Source organism: Cydia amplana, chromosome 25 (genome assembly GCF_948474715.1).
Source record: "Cydia amplana chromosome 25, ilCydAmpl1.1, whole genome shotgun sequence".
NCBI classification, from domain to species: domain Eukaryota; kingdom Metazoa; phylum Arthropoda; class Insecta; order Lepidoptera; family Tortricidae; genus Cydia; species Cydia amplana.
In genome coordinates, this window is record NC_086093.1 from 1878952 (window position 1) to 1895007 (window position 16056).

The 16056-nt window shown below is 40.7% G+C and overlaps 1 protein-coding gene across 1 annotated transcript; it reads left to right on the forward strand.

The window, feature by feature from the left end:
• The first annotated feature begins 999 nt into the window (after nucleotides 1–999).
• On the forward strand, nucleotides 1000–15261 carry LOC134659520 (venom protease-like). The gene is made up of 10 exons (XM_063515183.1): nucleotides 1000–1138; nucleotides 2801–2901; nucleotides 3811–3936; nucleotides 4786–4918; nucleotides 5820–5971; nucleotides 6800–6924; nucleotides 12541–12690; nucleotides 13473–13602; nucleotides 14179–14310; nucleotides 15072–15261. Exons 1-10 carry the CDS (start codon nucleotides 1072–1074, stop codon nucleotides 15237–15239), a joined length of 1284 nt encoding a protein of 427 aa, XP_063371253.1. The 5' UTR covers nucleotides 1000–1071; the 3' UTR covers nucleotides 15240–15261.
• The last annotated feature ends 795 nt before the right edge of the window (nucleotides 15262–16056 follow it).

A 16056-nucleotide genomic window follows, 5' to 3' on the forward strand; every position in this document is an offset into this window, starting at 1 on the left:
TAGCGAGATGGAAATCATGTGTAAATAATGAGAATAGGTACACTTAGGATGTTAAGTGGCTTCTTCGATATTATTTGTTCTAAGTACCTACGTCATTTCTTTATAGGGGTATAAAGAAATGACATAGGTTTTTTTTTATATTAGACTTTTCTAACCTCAAAACGTGCCTTTGGGAAATAACATTAAGTATATAACTTACTAGCGACCCGCCCCGGCTTCGCACGCGTTAACAATGGTGAAAACCGCATGAAAATATGTTCAGTAGTTTTTGAGTTTATCCCGAACAAACATACACACAGACACACGCGGCGAGGACTTTGTTTTATAAGGTGTAGGTAGTGATAATTCGTAAAAGTAGATTTTTTAAATAAAAGTAAGTTTTTTTTAATAAAATAAGTAAGTTTAAGCGGGATCTATATCTGAATCCTTAAAGTCTTTTCTCCTATCTTTGCATTCCCTAATATTGTTTGTCATAATGATCAGTTGTCCTAACACTAAAAACCCTAATTTTGGTTTCCCTGTGGGTTTCCCTAATGATTGATTGCTTATCCTGATGTTATTAAGCATATTTTCTTTTTTGCGAGGGTCGCAGTTCTAACCCTAATCTAACCCACTTTTGTGGCAGCAAGTTCTAAAACCTAACTATTTTTCAGAACCTTTACATTATGGAAAATAATCGTTATGACAATTGATCGTTAGGGCATGTGCCCATTAGGACAAACCAGTTAGGGAAAGTGACTTTAGTTTAAGACCCCCCCCCCCCCAACCCAAAGACTGAACCCGTATGTTCTTAGCCGGATTTCTTAAAAAAAATAGTATTTTAAACATGAATATTTGAGTATTAGATTGGAACTCTTAAACCATGCAATTAATTAATAAGATGCGTTTCCTTAATCCGCACTACTTATACTTACCTACTAAATATACATTAGTAGCTATAGCTAATGACCAAGTCCAATAATACCCATATTACCAGTCGAGGCAGAACCTGTTTGGCCTGCAGACGCCTTGTTTTCATTAACTTTGCAAACAAAACAGTTTTGACCATTTTAAAATCATATTTATCAAAATATGAACGTGTTTATTAAATGTGTTGTGTGTGTTTTGTGTGTGAAATGTGTTTTTGGCTTGAACGAAGGTGAATATGATATTTTTTGTTGTTTTTCCTGTTTTTGTTTGTTTTAATGTGGTTTGTTTAGCGGGATAAACACATAGGTAACTACTTAACATGTTGAAAACATTTAACTATAAGGGTCAAAAACATTTATAGCATGAGGTAAGGTCTTTCCTGTGGACATCATAAAATAAACGAAATTGAAAGCCTAATTTTCTTACTTTGTCCTTATAAGAGTTATAAGCAATGAATCAATGATCCAAATGGTTAACTTTTGTATAACTTTTTTATTATAATAATTATTAGTTATATTACACAGAAAAGCTGAACGTTTTTGACCCATCACTACATAGTATAAAACAAAGTCGCTTCCCGCTGTCTGTCTGTCTGTCTGTGTGTTTAGATCTTTAAAACTACGCAACGGATTTTGATGCGGTTTTTTTAATAGATAGAGTGATTCAAGAGGAAGGTTTATGTATAATTTGTTAACCCGTGCGAAGCCGGGGCGGGTCGCTAGTAAGTAATAGCTAAAGTTGTGAATTCACAAAAAGAAATCGAAAATGTCTAATTAATAAACCATTTACAACAAACAACAATAAACAATAACTGTACTCACTTAAAGTTATAGAAACCTTAAAAAAAGTCCTCCTTAAAAACATCTTTAAACTAAAATATGATTATTTCTTCTCTTTTCCCTATTTTGTAGACTTAAGGCTCATTTAGACGGTGCGAGAACTCGCATGCGAGTTTCATTACATTGCGTCGTTTGATCGGTCGGCTAAATTGATGTAACCTCAATGGTCCGCAATGTAACTAAAATCGTATACGAGTTCGCGCGCCGTCTAAATGAGCCCTTACACGGGTGTGTATAGTCCTTTCGGTTTGATTTATTTATAACCTGTGCATTCTACTTTAAATTGGTTTACTGATGTCAGTAAACAGGAAAACGCTGCAAATAATCTAAAGTGGTGGTACCACTTTAATTAGTACATTTACCTCAAACACAGAAAACTTTAAGATGTCGTGTTGTAAGTACCAAAATAAAAAACCCTACTAATATTTAAAATGCGAAAGTAAACCCTGTCTGTCTGTTTAAGTTTGTTACTTCTTCACGCTGACACGATTAGTAAATATGTTATGGAGCTAGTTTGGAGGAAAGATATATAGGATAGTTTTTACCAATTATCATCTTCGTCATCTCACGCAGACGTAGTCGGGAGCAGAAGCTATGTATTTTTTTACACTCTTTTATTTAGCTTCACTGCGTTATACCTGTTAGATATCTCTTTTGTACCTATCTATGGTGCTTCAAATCTTGTAACTTAAATTTGAACCACTTCCCGGTGTCTGATTGAGCTGAAATTTCCATACCTAAGTATCTGGACTATCTGGAGTGTAAAAACAGAGCTAATACTAATATGCAGACTTTGCTGTGAAATTATTATTTTATTCAGGGCACAGGGCGGAATGATTTTTGATGTATGGCGTCATCAAAAATCATTTGCGTTTATATATGTATGCGCGGCACGTCTGTACACGCGTCATTGTGTATGTGTGGGTAGTCGCTTTACTGAGAGCACGCCAGAAGTCCGCCAGATTCGTGTCGCGGGGCGAGGTAATGCGAGTCGGGGCGGGGCGGTGCGTGGCCGTTCTATATGATAATACTATTACTTATTCTGTGTTCAGGGGATCCCTGCATGGCCAACAATGATGCTGGCGTGTGCAAAATATTAGAGGATTGCGACTACGCCGTCAAGCTGCTAACAATTGACGAAAAGAAACCACCAGTAAGTAATAGTTATTTGTTTTAAAAGAACCCGTACCATTGAGTCACTGACAGTGTCAAAACTGATATATACGCTATCGAGAACGTAATTTACTTTCTATAAATCTCGTTCGCACTAATATGCGGGTACAAGCGAGATGTATAGAAAGTAAATTACGTTCTCGATAGCGTTTATGTCAGTGCCAAACTGTACGGCTACCATCAATTTGGCACTGACATAAACGCCATCGAGAACGTAATTTACTTTCTATACATCTCGCTCGTACTCGCATATTAGTGCGAACGAGATGTGTAGAAAGTAAATTACGTTCTCGATAGCGTATATGTCAGTTTTGACACTGTCAGTGACTCATGGTACGGGCTCTTATGGTAGCCGTAAAGCGGGCAAAGTAGTTGTTTAATCGCTCGTGCTAATATTGATACCCAAGCAAGCGAAAGATTCCAAAATTGAACCACGAGCGTAGCCAATGGGTTTCAAAGCACGAGGGTTAAACAAATTTGCCCCAGAGTGAAACACAAATTTTTTCACCACACTAACTCGAAGAAAATATTAACTGTAACATATCAAACAAAATCAAATCCAAATGAATGTTATTAAACATTTATCATTCAAAATCATAATTTAAAAGTCAATTCTACCAGCGAACGTAAGAAAACAACTAAAAATTTGCATTTGGCTCACATGTGAATAAAATGCAACTTTGCTATCAGTTTTTGAAGTGCAAAGTAAGCCATTCCGAGTGAAAAAATATTTATCATTGAAAATCATAATTTTAAAAGTCATTTCTACCGGCGAACATAAGAAAACAACTCAAAATTTGCATTTGATTACTTTGGCTCACATGTGAAGTAATCAACTTTGCTTTCAGTTTTTGAACAATCAATAATGAAACAAATATTTTTCTCTCAGATGTGCAGATGGAAAGGCAGTACCAGAATCGTGTGCTGCCCCCTCGAAGACCGCTCGTACACCGTCGGGGCATTTCGGAGCTACTTCGGGGGGTCGAACAACGGGGTACTACGGTCGCAGGACATGGTAAAATAGTTTAAATTTAAGCTTAGAATAAATTTAAAACTGGAAAACTTACTGTCTTGGGTGAGACTTGAACTCACGGCCTCTGGATCGATACTCCAGCGCTCTGCCATCTGAGCCACCAAGACCTCATCCATAGCCAGCAAATCTTTCCACCGTCAAATCAGATCAAATTCAAAAATCAAACTCGATCGCAGACGTTTCTGCTTGTTAAAAATAAAAATAAAATAGTTTAAATTTAGCTGCACTCACCAGAACGGCTACTTAAACATCGGGGCATTTCGGAGCTATTTCGAGGGCTCCATACAACGGGGTACTCTGTCACCGAGGACATGTCCCACAACACAAGCCCCCCAACACAAGCATTTTAGTGCTTAATGTGGGTCCTAGTCAATCTGTGTAAGAATGTCCTATACTATTTATTTATTTAAGTATTATTTATTAAGATGCGCTGGTGGTCTAGCGGTAAGAGCGTGCGACTTGCAATCCGGAGGTCGCAGGTTTAAACCCCGGCTCGTACCAATGAGTTTTTCGGAACTTATGTACGAAATATCATTTGATATTTACCAGTCGCTTTACGGTGAAGGAAAACATCGTGAGGAAACCGTACTAATGCCAATAAGGACCTAGTTTACCCTCTGGGTTGGAAGGTCAGATGGCAGTCGCTTTCGTAAAAACTAGTGCCCACGCCGATTCCTGGGATTAGTTGCCAAGCGGACCCCAGGCTCCCATGAGCCGTGGCAAAATGCCGGGACAACGCGCGGAAGATGAAGTATTATTTATTTATAATAATTATCATTAGCTTTCGTTAGCTCAATGCATGCGACATCCTGTATCAGATTGTGTTCCCAGACTTGCCGGTACGACGGGAGCCTGCCCATCCTGTGCTGCCAGAACGTGCCCGAAGCCCCTCCCCCCGCGGAACCAGTTGGCTGCCCCCCCTTGCAACTGCCGCCGGGGGACAGAAACGATATCGCTTTTAAAAGTAAGTTGTCACGGCACGTATATGAGTAGAACACAGAACAAGTAGAATGGCGATGCGAGCAGGGTACGTGTCGCCGCGGGGTTTTGAGCAAACGCTTGCATGCTACTCGCCCGCGCTGACCGAAAATGAAGTAAACATGCCTTTTTGCGCCACAATAACGTTCAGATTAAGAAGCCAGACGTCAAATCTGTCTAAAGGAGGCGTATCCATTCACCACGCACGCAAGTTTTTACTACCGTTGCGCGAGTGTTAGTAAATGTGGAGAGGAACGAGCGGCGACACCGGTTCCGATACTAACTGTGCGCGATAGCCATTCTAACCGCTTTAATGTGTTCTGTGGAATAGAAGCTGAGTAGAAGTCGGCTGGCGGCAATCTACGCTGTGCAGTCCATATGGCTTATGACTGCACATCAACAGGAAACGAGAAAGAAGAAATTAAAAATAAGTTCAACTAAAGTAACGGCTCATTTAGACGGCGCGCGAACTCGTATACGATTTTAGTTACAGTGCGGACCACTGAGGTTACATCAATTCAGCCGACCGATCAAATGACGCAATGTAATGAAACTCGCATGCGAGTTCTCGCACTGTCTAAATGAGCCCTAAGGCTAACGTACCGAAATAAAGAATACAAAGAAACTTTCAAGTGTCAATCAATATGAAAGTCGCTAGGGACCTACTGCCTACACAGAGTACACGGTTATCATCAGTGTTACCTCTCTATCACCCCTATACATCAGTGCGAGCGAGATGTACTGCGATCGAGTTTACGCAGTCGCTAACGTAATCTTCAAGTGTCAACTCATGGTACGGCTCACACTATTGTCACTGTGACAAGGTACGAAATGGTACTGAAATGAAATTCCTTGACCACAGACCACATCACAGTATTCTTTTTCAGAATGCCTAGAGTACCAGCGCTACGTGAACGTGTGTGTGTCGAGCGATTCGAACCCGGACGCGTACGTGAGGGAAGACACGTGTGGCGTTGAGGCATTCGGCGATAGGATCACTGGTGGAACGCCGGCGCAGAGAAACGAATTCCCACACATGGTTAGTAATTAATGAAACTATGCGATATAATCATTTAAAGCAGGGGTCTCCAAACCGCGTGAGGCGTTTCAATCCAGCCCGCGGACAGCTAACGCGGCAGCTCACTCATACATTGCTCACTCCATACATCAGTTTTAGTACCAAAAAGACTATTAGCATCTTATGCTGTTGAGATAAGACTTTCCGGTCGGTGCTACATCTATTGTCAAGTAGCAGTACTGATAGTTCCGCTACTCGATGCTAGATGTAGACACTGAAATTAATAGTCTAACTGATGTATGGAGTGAGCACTCTTGTCTTACTATATTTCTCTATGCCCGCGAGAAAGTTTTTGGAGGTGCAATAGATGTCGCCTACGAAATAACTCTCGTTTTGGTAAGAAAACTGATGTATTGAGTTACCACTTTTTAGGGTTCCGTACCCAAAGGGTAAAAACGGGACCCTATTACTAAGACTCCGCTGTCCGTCCGTCCGTCCGTCCGTCCGTCTGTCACCAGGCTGTATCTCACGAACCGTGATAGCTAGACAGTTGAAATTTTCACAGATGATGTATTTATGTTGCCGCTATAACAACAAATACTAAAAACAGAATAAAATAAAGATTTAAGTGGGGCTCCCATACAACAAACGTGATTATTGACCGAAGTTAAGCAACGTCGGGCGGGGTCAGTATACTTGGATGGGTGACCATTTTTTTTTGCTTGTTTTGCTCTATTTTTTGTTGATGGTGCGGAACCCTCCGTGCGCGAGTCCGACTCGCATTTGGCCGCTTTTTCTTTACTTATATTTCTCTATGATCATATTGTATCTCAATGTTTCTTGTTACAGGCGCTGTTAGGTTGCAGAAACACTGTTAACACCAAGCTGGGACCCGTGGTGTGGGTGGCCGGAGGGACCCTTATTAGTGACAAGTTCATCTTGACCGCGGGACATGTACTCTCACACATAGAATAGTAAGTCACTAAGCGCCGCTGGCACCATCCCACTAACCCGGTATAGGACGGTTCACTAAATGTCAAATGTCGGGAAGTCACCAGTTATAGGAATTAACTATCTGGGAGTATATAAATGATAATCAGGAATACTTAATTAGAACGTGTATTTCTCAGTACACGCCCGGGGAACAACTGAGGAGCAAGTCGCGCGGCGGGCATTCCGTATAGCGCGAGGAAATGCTGACCACGTAATCTGTCCCTATACCCGGGGTTAACAATGGTGTGGAAAGTGGGGTAGGAAAAAATGTACTACTATAACAATTTATTTATTTATTTATTAGTTATTACTATTCGGAGATCCAACAGCTGTTAACATGTTAATAGGTTTTAATAAATGTGATACAATAAGCCAATTACAGGTTCTCACCAGTAAATACAGATTAAGAAAAACAATTGGTGGTTAGCACTATTGCACTACACATTCATTTCAACGCCAAAGGCAGAGTAGTTAATTTTGAATTCGTATTACTATTTATTTACAACAAATAAGCAGGAGTTGAAAATAGAGTTCCGGCAGGCGTGTCTCACTCCGCGATTTCGTCGCTTTGCTACAGGTAGCTAAAAGTACATCCGTTCGGCCCCACTTTTGGGGAAAGCCATAAGCCGCGCGTGGCGCTGTCGCCACCTAGCGGCCATATCTGTGCTGATCGTAACAGACGCGTTTTGTTAGAGAGTGAGTCTTCTGTACTTAGTATTATTATTTATTCTGTGGTTCCGGTTAATCCGGTTGAGCATTAGAGTTTTCGTTTGTCGCGACATCTATTGTCAACTAGCAGTACTGATAAATACCGCTACTTGACGCTAGATGTCGACTACGAAATAATACGCGTTATGGTAAGAAAAATGATGTATGGAGTTACCGCTCTTTCTTTACTTATATTTCTATATGCTATAAGGGGCTACCTGCGATTTTCATCGATTTTTGGCAAGTTTTGAATCGTATCTCCTACTTTTGCACCACAAATAGAATTATAAGACAAACGGCTATCGAGGGCTATGATGCTTTGTCACCAAATCATTAATCATTTATTGCGTGATATGTGAAATACCTGATAAGTGATTAAATTTGGTAAAAAGACGCGAGGATAAAGAGTACAAGTGACTAATGATAGCGTGACATGATTTGAGCTTTTGAAAAATCAATTTTAATCTCGATGACTTAAGGCCTATTTTAAAGAATAGATTACTTAATCACATTCCACCACTTATCTACTTTTGCCATTGACTGATAAAAATCATCCGTGGTTTGAGCTTTTGAAAAATCAATTCTAAACAAGTTTACTTAAAGCGTATTTTAATGAATGACATCCTATCACCACTTATCCACATGTGACGTTGATAGTTAAAAGTTATCCACGGTTAAAGCTTTTGAAGCTTTATTTCTAAGTACTTAGAGTTTATAGTCTTTGAAATAAGCTACATTATCGAATTAAGGTAGAACCGGCTGCAATACTTAATTAACGAAGGCTCATATTTGCTTGTAAATTCATACAAAATTTTAAGGACAGTAGACCTTATTAACCTCAAATACGGTGAATTTTATACGTCAAACCATCTGTCAAAATCAACTAAATTGTAGGCCCTCCCCAAACTTAGCCACCTTACTAAGACAACTGCCAGCCTATTATGGATAGCTTTATCCATCTTTATCCACGTGATAAAATAACTGTCACTGTTTAACACCGTGGGAAAGAAAGTGACGGACACCGTTTTATCACGCTGTCACGTAGACAAGAACGACCATCATATCCGTACTGCTCGATGCGAGTGGCCGTTGCTCTCCGCCTAATAGGTTGCCATGGGTATGCCAACCCCACCACGGTTTCACTGTGGGGAGCAACGGCCACCATGTCTTGAGCTGCTGCCGTTGCGCTGGGAGGTTCCCACGGCACCATGTTCTTAATGACATCGTTAGGAGAGCCTTATTGTCAGAGTTACCTAATATCCCATGTATGCTTGAGCCGCCAGGCTTTAGCCGATCGGACGGCATAAGGCCTGACGGCTAGACCCTGGTGCCGTGTGAAAGAGGTAAGTGCTTACTGTGGGACGCCACGTGCGTCAGTACTTTTGCCGCCCCGCATCTTAGTCGTACAATGCGGTCGGCAGGAGCGGCTGCTGAGCATGCGGCGTCTCTTAAAAACCGGCCAAGTGCGAGTCGGACTCGCGCACGAAGGGTTCCGTACCATTACGGTACGGAACCCTTCGGAACTAAAGGGTTACGGTACGCAAAAAACGGCAACAAAATCACGTTTGTTGTATGGGAGCTCCACTTAAATATTTATTTTATTTTGTTGTTAGTTCTTATTATTTGTTGTTGGCAACAGAAATATATCATCTAAATAGACAGACAGACCGACGGACAGCGGAGTCTTAGTAGTAGGGTCCCGTTTTTCCTGAAACCCTAAAAATATAAATACTCGGCGCTGACCGGGTATTTATTCGTCTCCCTCGGTGTCGAGACTTCGGGATGCTCCGGGAGCTGGGACCTCGCCTGTTTGAAAGGGGCCTTGACCCCCGCTCCGGATTTTTCCTGATGCAAAGACTGTCCATCGCAATCTAAGGCGGTCCTAGGTCCTTGCTACTCGTAAAGTCTGCAGCGATATTGATAGCCCACGCAGTGCAAGTGTTATACTTGGTCAACCAGATAGAGAGAGAACAACAGTAGAAAAAGGCGGCAAATTTGAAAAATGTAGGCGCGAAGGGATATCGTTCCATAGAAAATTTGAATTTCGCGCCTTTTTCTACTGACAAGGTTTGGTTGACCATCTATAGAAAAAAAAATCAGCGATGTCAAATCTGTGACATGATAGATTTTCATTGTCAGTCAGGCTAAAAGTACAATGTAATATTAATTTAAAAATTCATTGCGTAACCTATACCTATAGGAAGAAAACAAACAAATAAATTGCATTAAATATATGCAGAACATGTGAACTATGAGAGTATGGATCACTCCATACGCAGAAGTGATTGATGGCTGAACATATATTCTGAAATTCGGCAACGCTATGAAGAAAAAATCCTTGATCGCCTATTCTCCACAGGTGACACGAGAGGAAATATTGTCTGAAAAAAACTGCAAGAGCTGATTTTATACGCAGATAAAAAAGACGTTAGAGTTTATGGAGACATGACAGAAGACGCGATATGCTGAAGAATATGTTGTCACAAAAGGAGCGACAGTCCGTTTAAATGTAAATATGTTGGAATGACCTTCAACTGGTGTCAGCGAGCTTGCCGTGATACCTTCACGAGCTAATCACAGCGGCGTATGATAAAATCATGGTTGCTACTGTGCGAAACATTTAGGGCGCGTGTACACGGTGCCGCCTCCGCGCCGCTGCCGCGCCGCCGCCGCACCTTCGCGCTATTTACACGAGACGCGTAAAGCCCGCTGCCGCGCCGCCGCTGCGCCGCCGCTGCACCTTCGCGCTATGTACACGAGACAAGTATAGTCCGCCACCGCGCCGCCGCCGCGGGTTTTACGCGTCTCGTGTACATAGCGCGAAGGTGCGGCGGCGGCGCGGAGGCGGCACCGTGTACACGCGCCCTTATGTGTATGGAATCGAAGCTGTTTCCGGCCTAACTCCAATCTGTGGCTAAATGTTTTGGTGCTTGTAGTTTTTAAGTATTCTGAATTAAATAATCTGATTTAAACATAATTAGATTGTTTTTTTAATATTATTAATCTCTCTATTTTCACTTTATTGCACGAAACATAGGACGTTTTGCCAAATGGAATTCTCTACCAGTCAGGCGTAAGGCAAACAGAGATTGGTGTTGGTATGTAGGATATAAAAGCGACCGTATGTCGAACAGGTAATCTGGTTGCTGGCATTACATACATCTTTCGTGCTGGTATTTTATACTGTTAAATCGTACCTATGCTAAAAAAGTGACGAACTCCAAATGTGACGTGAACTCCAAACTCCTCGTTGGGCATATTAAAAGGGTTCCATGTATCCCTTATGGCACGTCGTTGAATTTTTCTTTGTTGATGCTTTTCTTCCATGGCAGCAGCTGCCAAGAAGAAATGATATCTTTGCCATCCCTACAAATAATGTAATGATATTCTTATATAAATACAAATGGAGTTCAAATAGTATATATTATATTTGAAAAAAAAAAAACTATACCGGCCAAGTGCGAGTCCAAAATTGTAGACCCAGTAATTTCGGATATAAAGGTGGGAGGGAGGGACTAATTTTTTGGCTATTTTCTTAAATAACTTCTAACCTATTTATTGTACTTAAAACAATCGCTGGTAGCCTAGCGGTAAGAGCGTGCGACTTGCAATCCAGAGGTCGCGGTTTCAAACCCCGGCTCGTACCAATGAGTTTTTCGGAACTTATGTACGAAATATCATTTGATATTTACCAGTCCCTTTTCGGAGAAGGAAAACATCGTGAGGAAACCGGACTAATCCCAATACGGGCCTAGTTTACCCTCTGGGTTAGAAGGTCAGATGGCAGTCGCTTTCGTAAAAACTAATGCCCACGCCAGTTCCTGGGATTAGCTGCCCAGGCTCCCATGAGCTGTGGCAAAATTCCGGGACAACGCGAGGAAGCCATGTCCGTCTTTGGGTGAGGGGTCACTAATTTACATATGTGTACTAAATTTCAACTTAATTGGTCTAGTCGTTTCCGTGAAAATAGGCTGTGACAGACGGACAGACAGACGCACGAGTGAACCCTAAAAATTGTATTTTTCACCACTTCTATACCATGAGAGCACCTTATCGTGCTCAGTGAGCACCACGATAAATTAATCAAAGGCTAGCCGTCAAAAATCGACTATATGTCTAACTATCCAACAAACGCAGCCATTTACCGTCTATCGCTGTCAAAGTGGACAAAACGGTATGAATGTTATAAAAATGTATAAATCTGGATAAGTGTCTTTTATATCATTTAACTTATCCACTTATCAACTAAGTTTAAGTTGGAAAAGTAGACAAATGACATATTATCCAACGAGCATGTTATGCAGTTAATCGTTTAACGACTATCGCTGTCAAAAGTGGAAAAGACGTCAAATCAATAAAAACTGGATTAAATGTCAGTTTTATCATCATTTATACAACTATATCATTTATACAGTCGACCATCATAGCCCTACAGTTCTTCAATCTTTTATCTCCATTTTTGTCGACCGCATTTTGAACGAAATGAATGCTTATTTTTTTTTTTTTTTTCTTTAAACATTGTCTAAAAAACACTTTTGTTCGTATCTAGTTTGCTATGAAGGATCTTAGATATACGAAATCTACATATTTGGGTTCGTCTTTGAAGTCTCAAAAAACGTGTCGAGGATTTTAATTTTAAACTAATTAACACAAAAGTTATGGCCAGAAAACCAGTTTAATGTTTAATGGCATAAAATTGTTCAACTTTGATGCCAAATATCTCGAAGACTGAACTTTGAAATAAATATGGGATACTATATTGCTTAAAGCTGTTGCTATTAATATGATAAGCTACAAAAACATTAGAAAACTAAAGGATTCAGATCGAAGGTCATTGGCGTGGGGGATCCCCTTAATGAGCTTTACTAATTACTTTAATACTGTTGCAGTGGCCTCCTCCGCTACGCGCTGCTCGGAGCAACCAACAAGTCGGAAGCCCGGGATGGTCTAGTGTTCAACATCATTAGGTTCATACCACACAAACTATATCAGAAGAATGAGAAGCAACATGACATCGCCCTGCTAGAACTTGATAGAAGGTAAACGTGTTTCTATAGGGAATATTATGCGAAAGTCTGCGTAGGGGGGCGCCACTTCCACAATAAGTTACAATCTAAGGGTCTACCGCAAACGAGAGTCGAAATTTTGTTATCTAACCTATCTCTATCACTCTTGCATATTCGAGCGATAAAGAGTTCCGATTTCGCGTTTCCCGGTAGGTCCTTTGTCATCCCTTTGTAAACAAATCGACTTGATGTATCAATATGTCATATTTTATTGTCTGTGAAAACTTGTTTAAAGTACAGTGTGTATAAGTTACTCCGTGGTATACTTACGTCACTAGTGCTGCACTCTGGCGGCGAAACATTGCACTAATACTCCCTATTATTACCTCTGATAATAGCATAGAGAAATAACTAAGCATAGAGTGCTCACTGCATACACCAGTGTTCTTAACAAAACGCGGGTTATTTCGTAGTCGACATCTAGCGTCTGCTACTTGTAGCAGTGCTGATAAATCCGAACGAAAGAAGATTTTCTGCTAATATCATAACCGGATTAACCGGAAATCTATTTTCAACTCCTTCTGCTTGTAATATTAGATGTGAATTGTTGATCAAATTATTCGTCAGTCGCGACATCTAGTGTCAAGTAGCGGTACTGATAAATCCGCTACTTGACGCTAGATGTCGACTACGTAATAACCCACGTTTTAGTAAGAAAACAGATGTATAGAGTGACCACTTTATGCTTACTTATTCCTCTATTCTGTGTTATTGCTTAGACTCCTAGTCTTGCTAAAATATGGTGCTTTTTTCAGGGTAGAGTTCTCAGAGTTCATTCGGCCCGCGTGTCTACCTTCCCCAGCTATACCTATAACTACGGACAGGATCCTAGCTGGATGGGGAAAGACCGGAGAACAGGCTAGCGAGTCACAAGTACTTATGAAGGTACGTACTTAATACGAGTGTCGCGACTGATGAAAAATATATTGCTAATCCAATTTACAACTAATATTACAAGCAGGGGCCTATTTCTCGAACGGTATTAGACTAATATTATTAGTCCACGAACTGTCAAATCGTATGGGTTGCCATGACAACACGCTAATAATATTAGACTAATATCGTTCGAGAAATGGGCCCCAGAAGGAGTTGAAAATAAGAGCCACCCCACATCTAGCGTCTTTCGAGCGTCGGCGTCTACAACTATGGCCGCTGCTCGACGCAACGTTGATGCAACTGCGCAGCGACGTCATTTTCCATAGCGCTGATCAGACGCCGACGCTCGAAAGACGCTAGATGTGGGGTGGCCCTAAGAGTTCCGGTTAATCCAGTTATAATAGCAGCGGAAAATTGTTGAGCATTAGTCTTTTCGTTCGCCGCGACCTCTATTGCCAAGTAGCAGTACTGATAAATCCACTACTTGACGCTAGATGTCGATTACGAAACTAACCCGCGTTTTTGTAAGAAATCTGATTATGGACTATAGCACTCTATGCTTCCTTATTTCTCTATGGTTTTTAGGTGACGGTTCCCGAATATGACTACGAATCTTACTGCAAGCCATTCTTCTCGCAAACAGCAGATCATTTATTTGACAAGGAAACCATGTTGTGTGCTGCAGGCGGTAAAGATGACAATAAAGACTCTTGTCAGGTAAGATGTCAGATTTGTCAGGGTAACCAGTCAGATAACTTATTTGGCAAGGTAACCATGTTGTGTGCTGCAGGCGGTAAGGGTGACAATAAAGACTCTTGTCAGGTAAGATGTCAGATAACTTATTGGACAAGAAAACCATGGTGTTGCGCTGCTGGTGGCAAAGATGATAATAAGGACTCTTGTCAGGTAAGTTATCAGATCTGTCAGGTAGTTTGTTAGATAATTTGCTTGAAAATTACACCATACTGTGCGCCGTCGGAAGCGAAGATTGCAATAAAGATGGAAACAGTTGCAATAAAGATGGAAACAGGTCAGGTAAGAAGTCACATAATTTGTCAGGTATATTTATAATAAGATAATACTCGTAACTAGCATTTGCCCGCGACATCGTCCGCATATAAGTCTAAGCTAATTCTGCAATGACAAGCGACGGCCTGGAGCTCCATCACAAAACTTCGAATCCTTATGAAAATATGGCGTTTTTAGTATGTATGTATGTATGTAGGTATGTCATTGCACATAAACAAGATTACAAAAAACAGAAACAACAGAGTAAAAGATGTAAATGTATGTACAAAGGCGAACTTATCCCTAATAGAGATCTCTTCCAGCTAACCTTTGAGAAAATGAGAGATTGTAGTTATGTTATAACACTTTCTCACTGCGAAGAGTGCCAAGTCATTGCAGTTAGCTTGGTCCAAGTCCAACTCTAGTAATCCCTAAAGCAAGATTGCAGATACATATATTTTGTTTTCTAGGGGGACAGCGGCGGGCCTATGATGGCTTATGCCCGCGACATAAACTGCTCGTACGTGGTGCGCGGTATAGTGTCGTTCGGGCCCCGCTGCGGTGCCGGCGTACCTGGGGTTTACACTAATGTGCAGTATTACATGGCGTGGATACAAAGTGTCGTGTGGCCGAAATAACTTCCAGTGTCGCGTAAATAGTTTAATAAGTACAACTATACAGTGTGTAAATCCAATACGGGTGAATATTTAAACGGTGGTTAGCATAGGACCTAAGAAGTAAATTGAGATAGATTTTGCTTAGAAATACAATGAAAATTTTAACCAAACAAAATCATTCGGCCCGCAATGTAATACACCACACAAGTTACGAACTTTTTAAAGTAACTGTCAACGCTTGTTGGCAGTCACAATAAAAAGCTCGTATCTCGTAATGTCATATCATCTTGTATCTTAATTTTTGCAGTACATTGCTGCTCGGTCGGTAAATTAAAAAATAATAATTACGGGGTCATAATTAAGTCACTTGAAAAAAAAAACAGAATTAATGATTAGACGGATAAATTATTATATCTGGTTTAATTGGAATTGCCGGTATTGGACTTACACACTTTATAGCAATATTCATGTTTAGACTACGTACGAATAAATCGTATTTCAAACAAATTGTTGTTTTTAATAACCCCAGCACATTTATCTTTCTTCTCAATAGGGAATATTAGGCAACTCTGCGTATGGGGCGCCACTTTCACAAACTGTAAACCGTCGTGATGCATTAATATCATATGGGGCATTATCTATAAAAAGGGACCTTATTGTCGATGGCGCTTACGCCGCACAGCGTCGCGCGGCATTGTATTTATATCAGAGCATCGTTAATAATGGCGTAAGCGCCATCGATAATAAGGTCCCTTTTCATAGATAACGTCACATATATATTCGTAACTAATAATTTGTGGAAGCTAGTCAAAAACTGTTTAAGGCATATATATAAGTA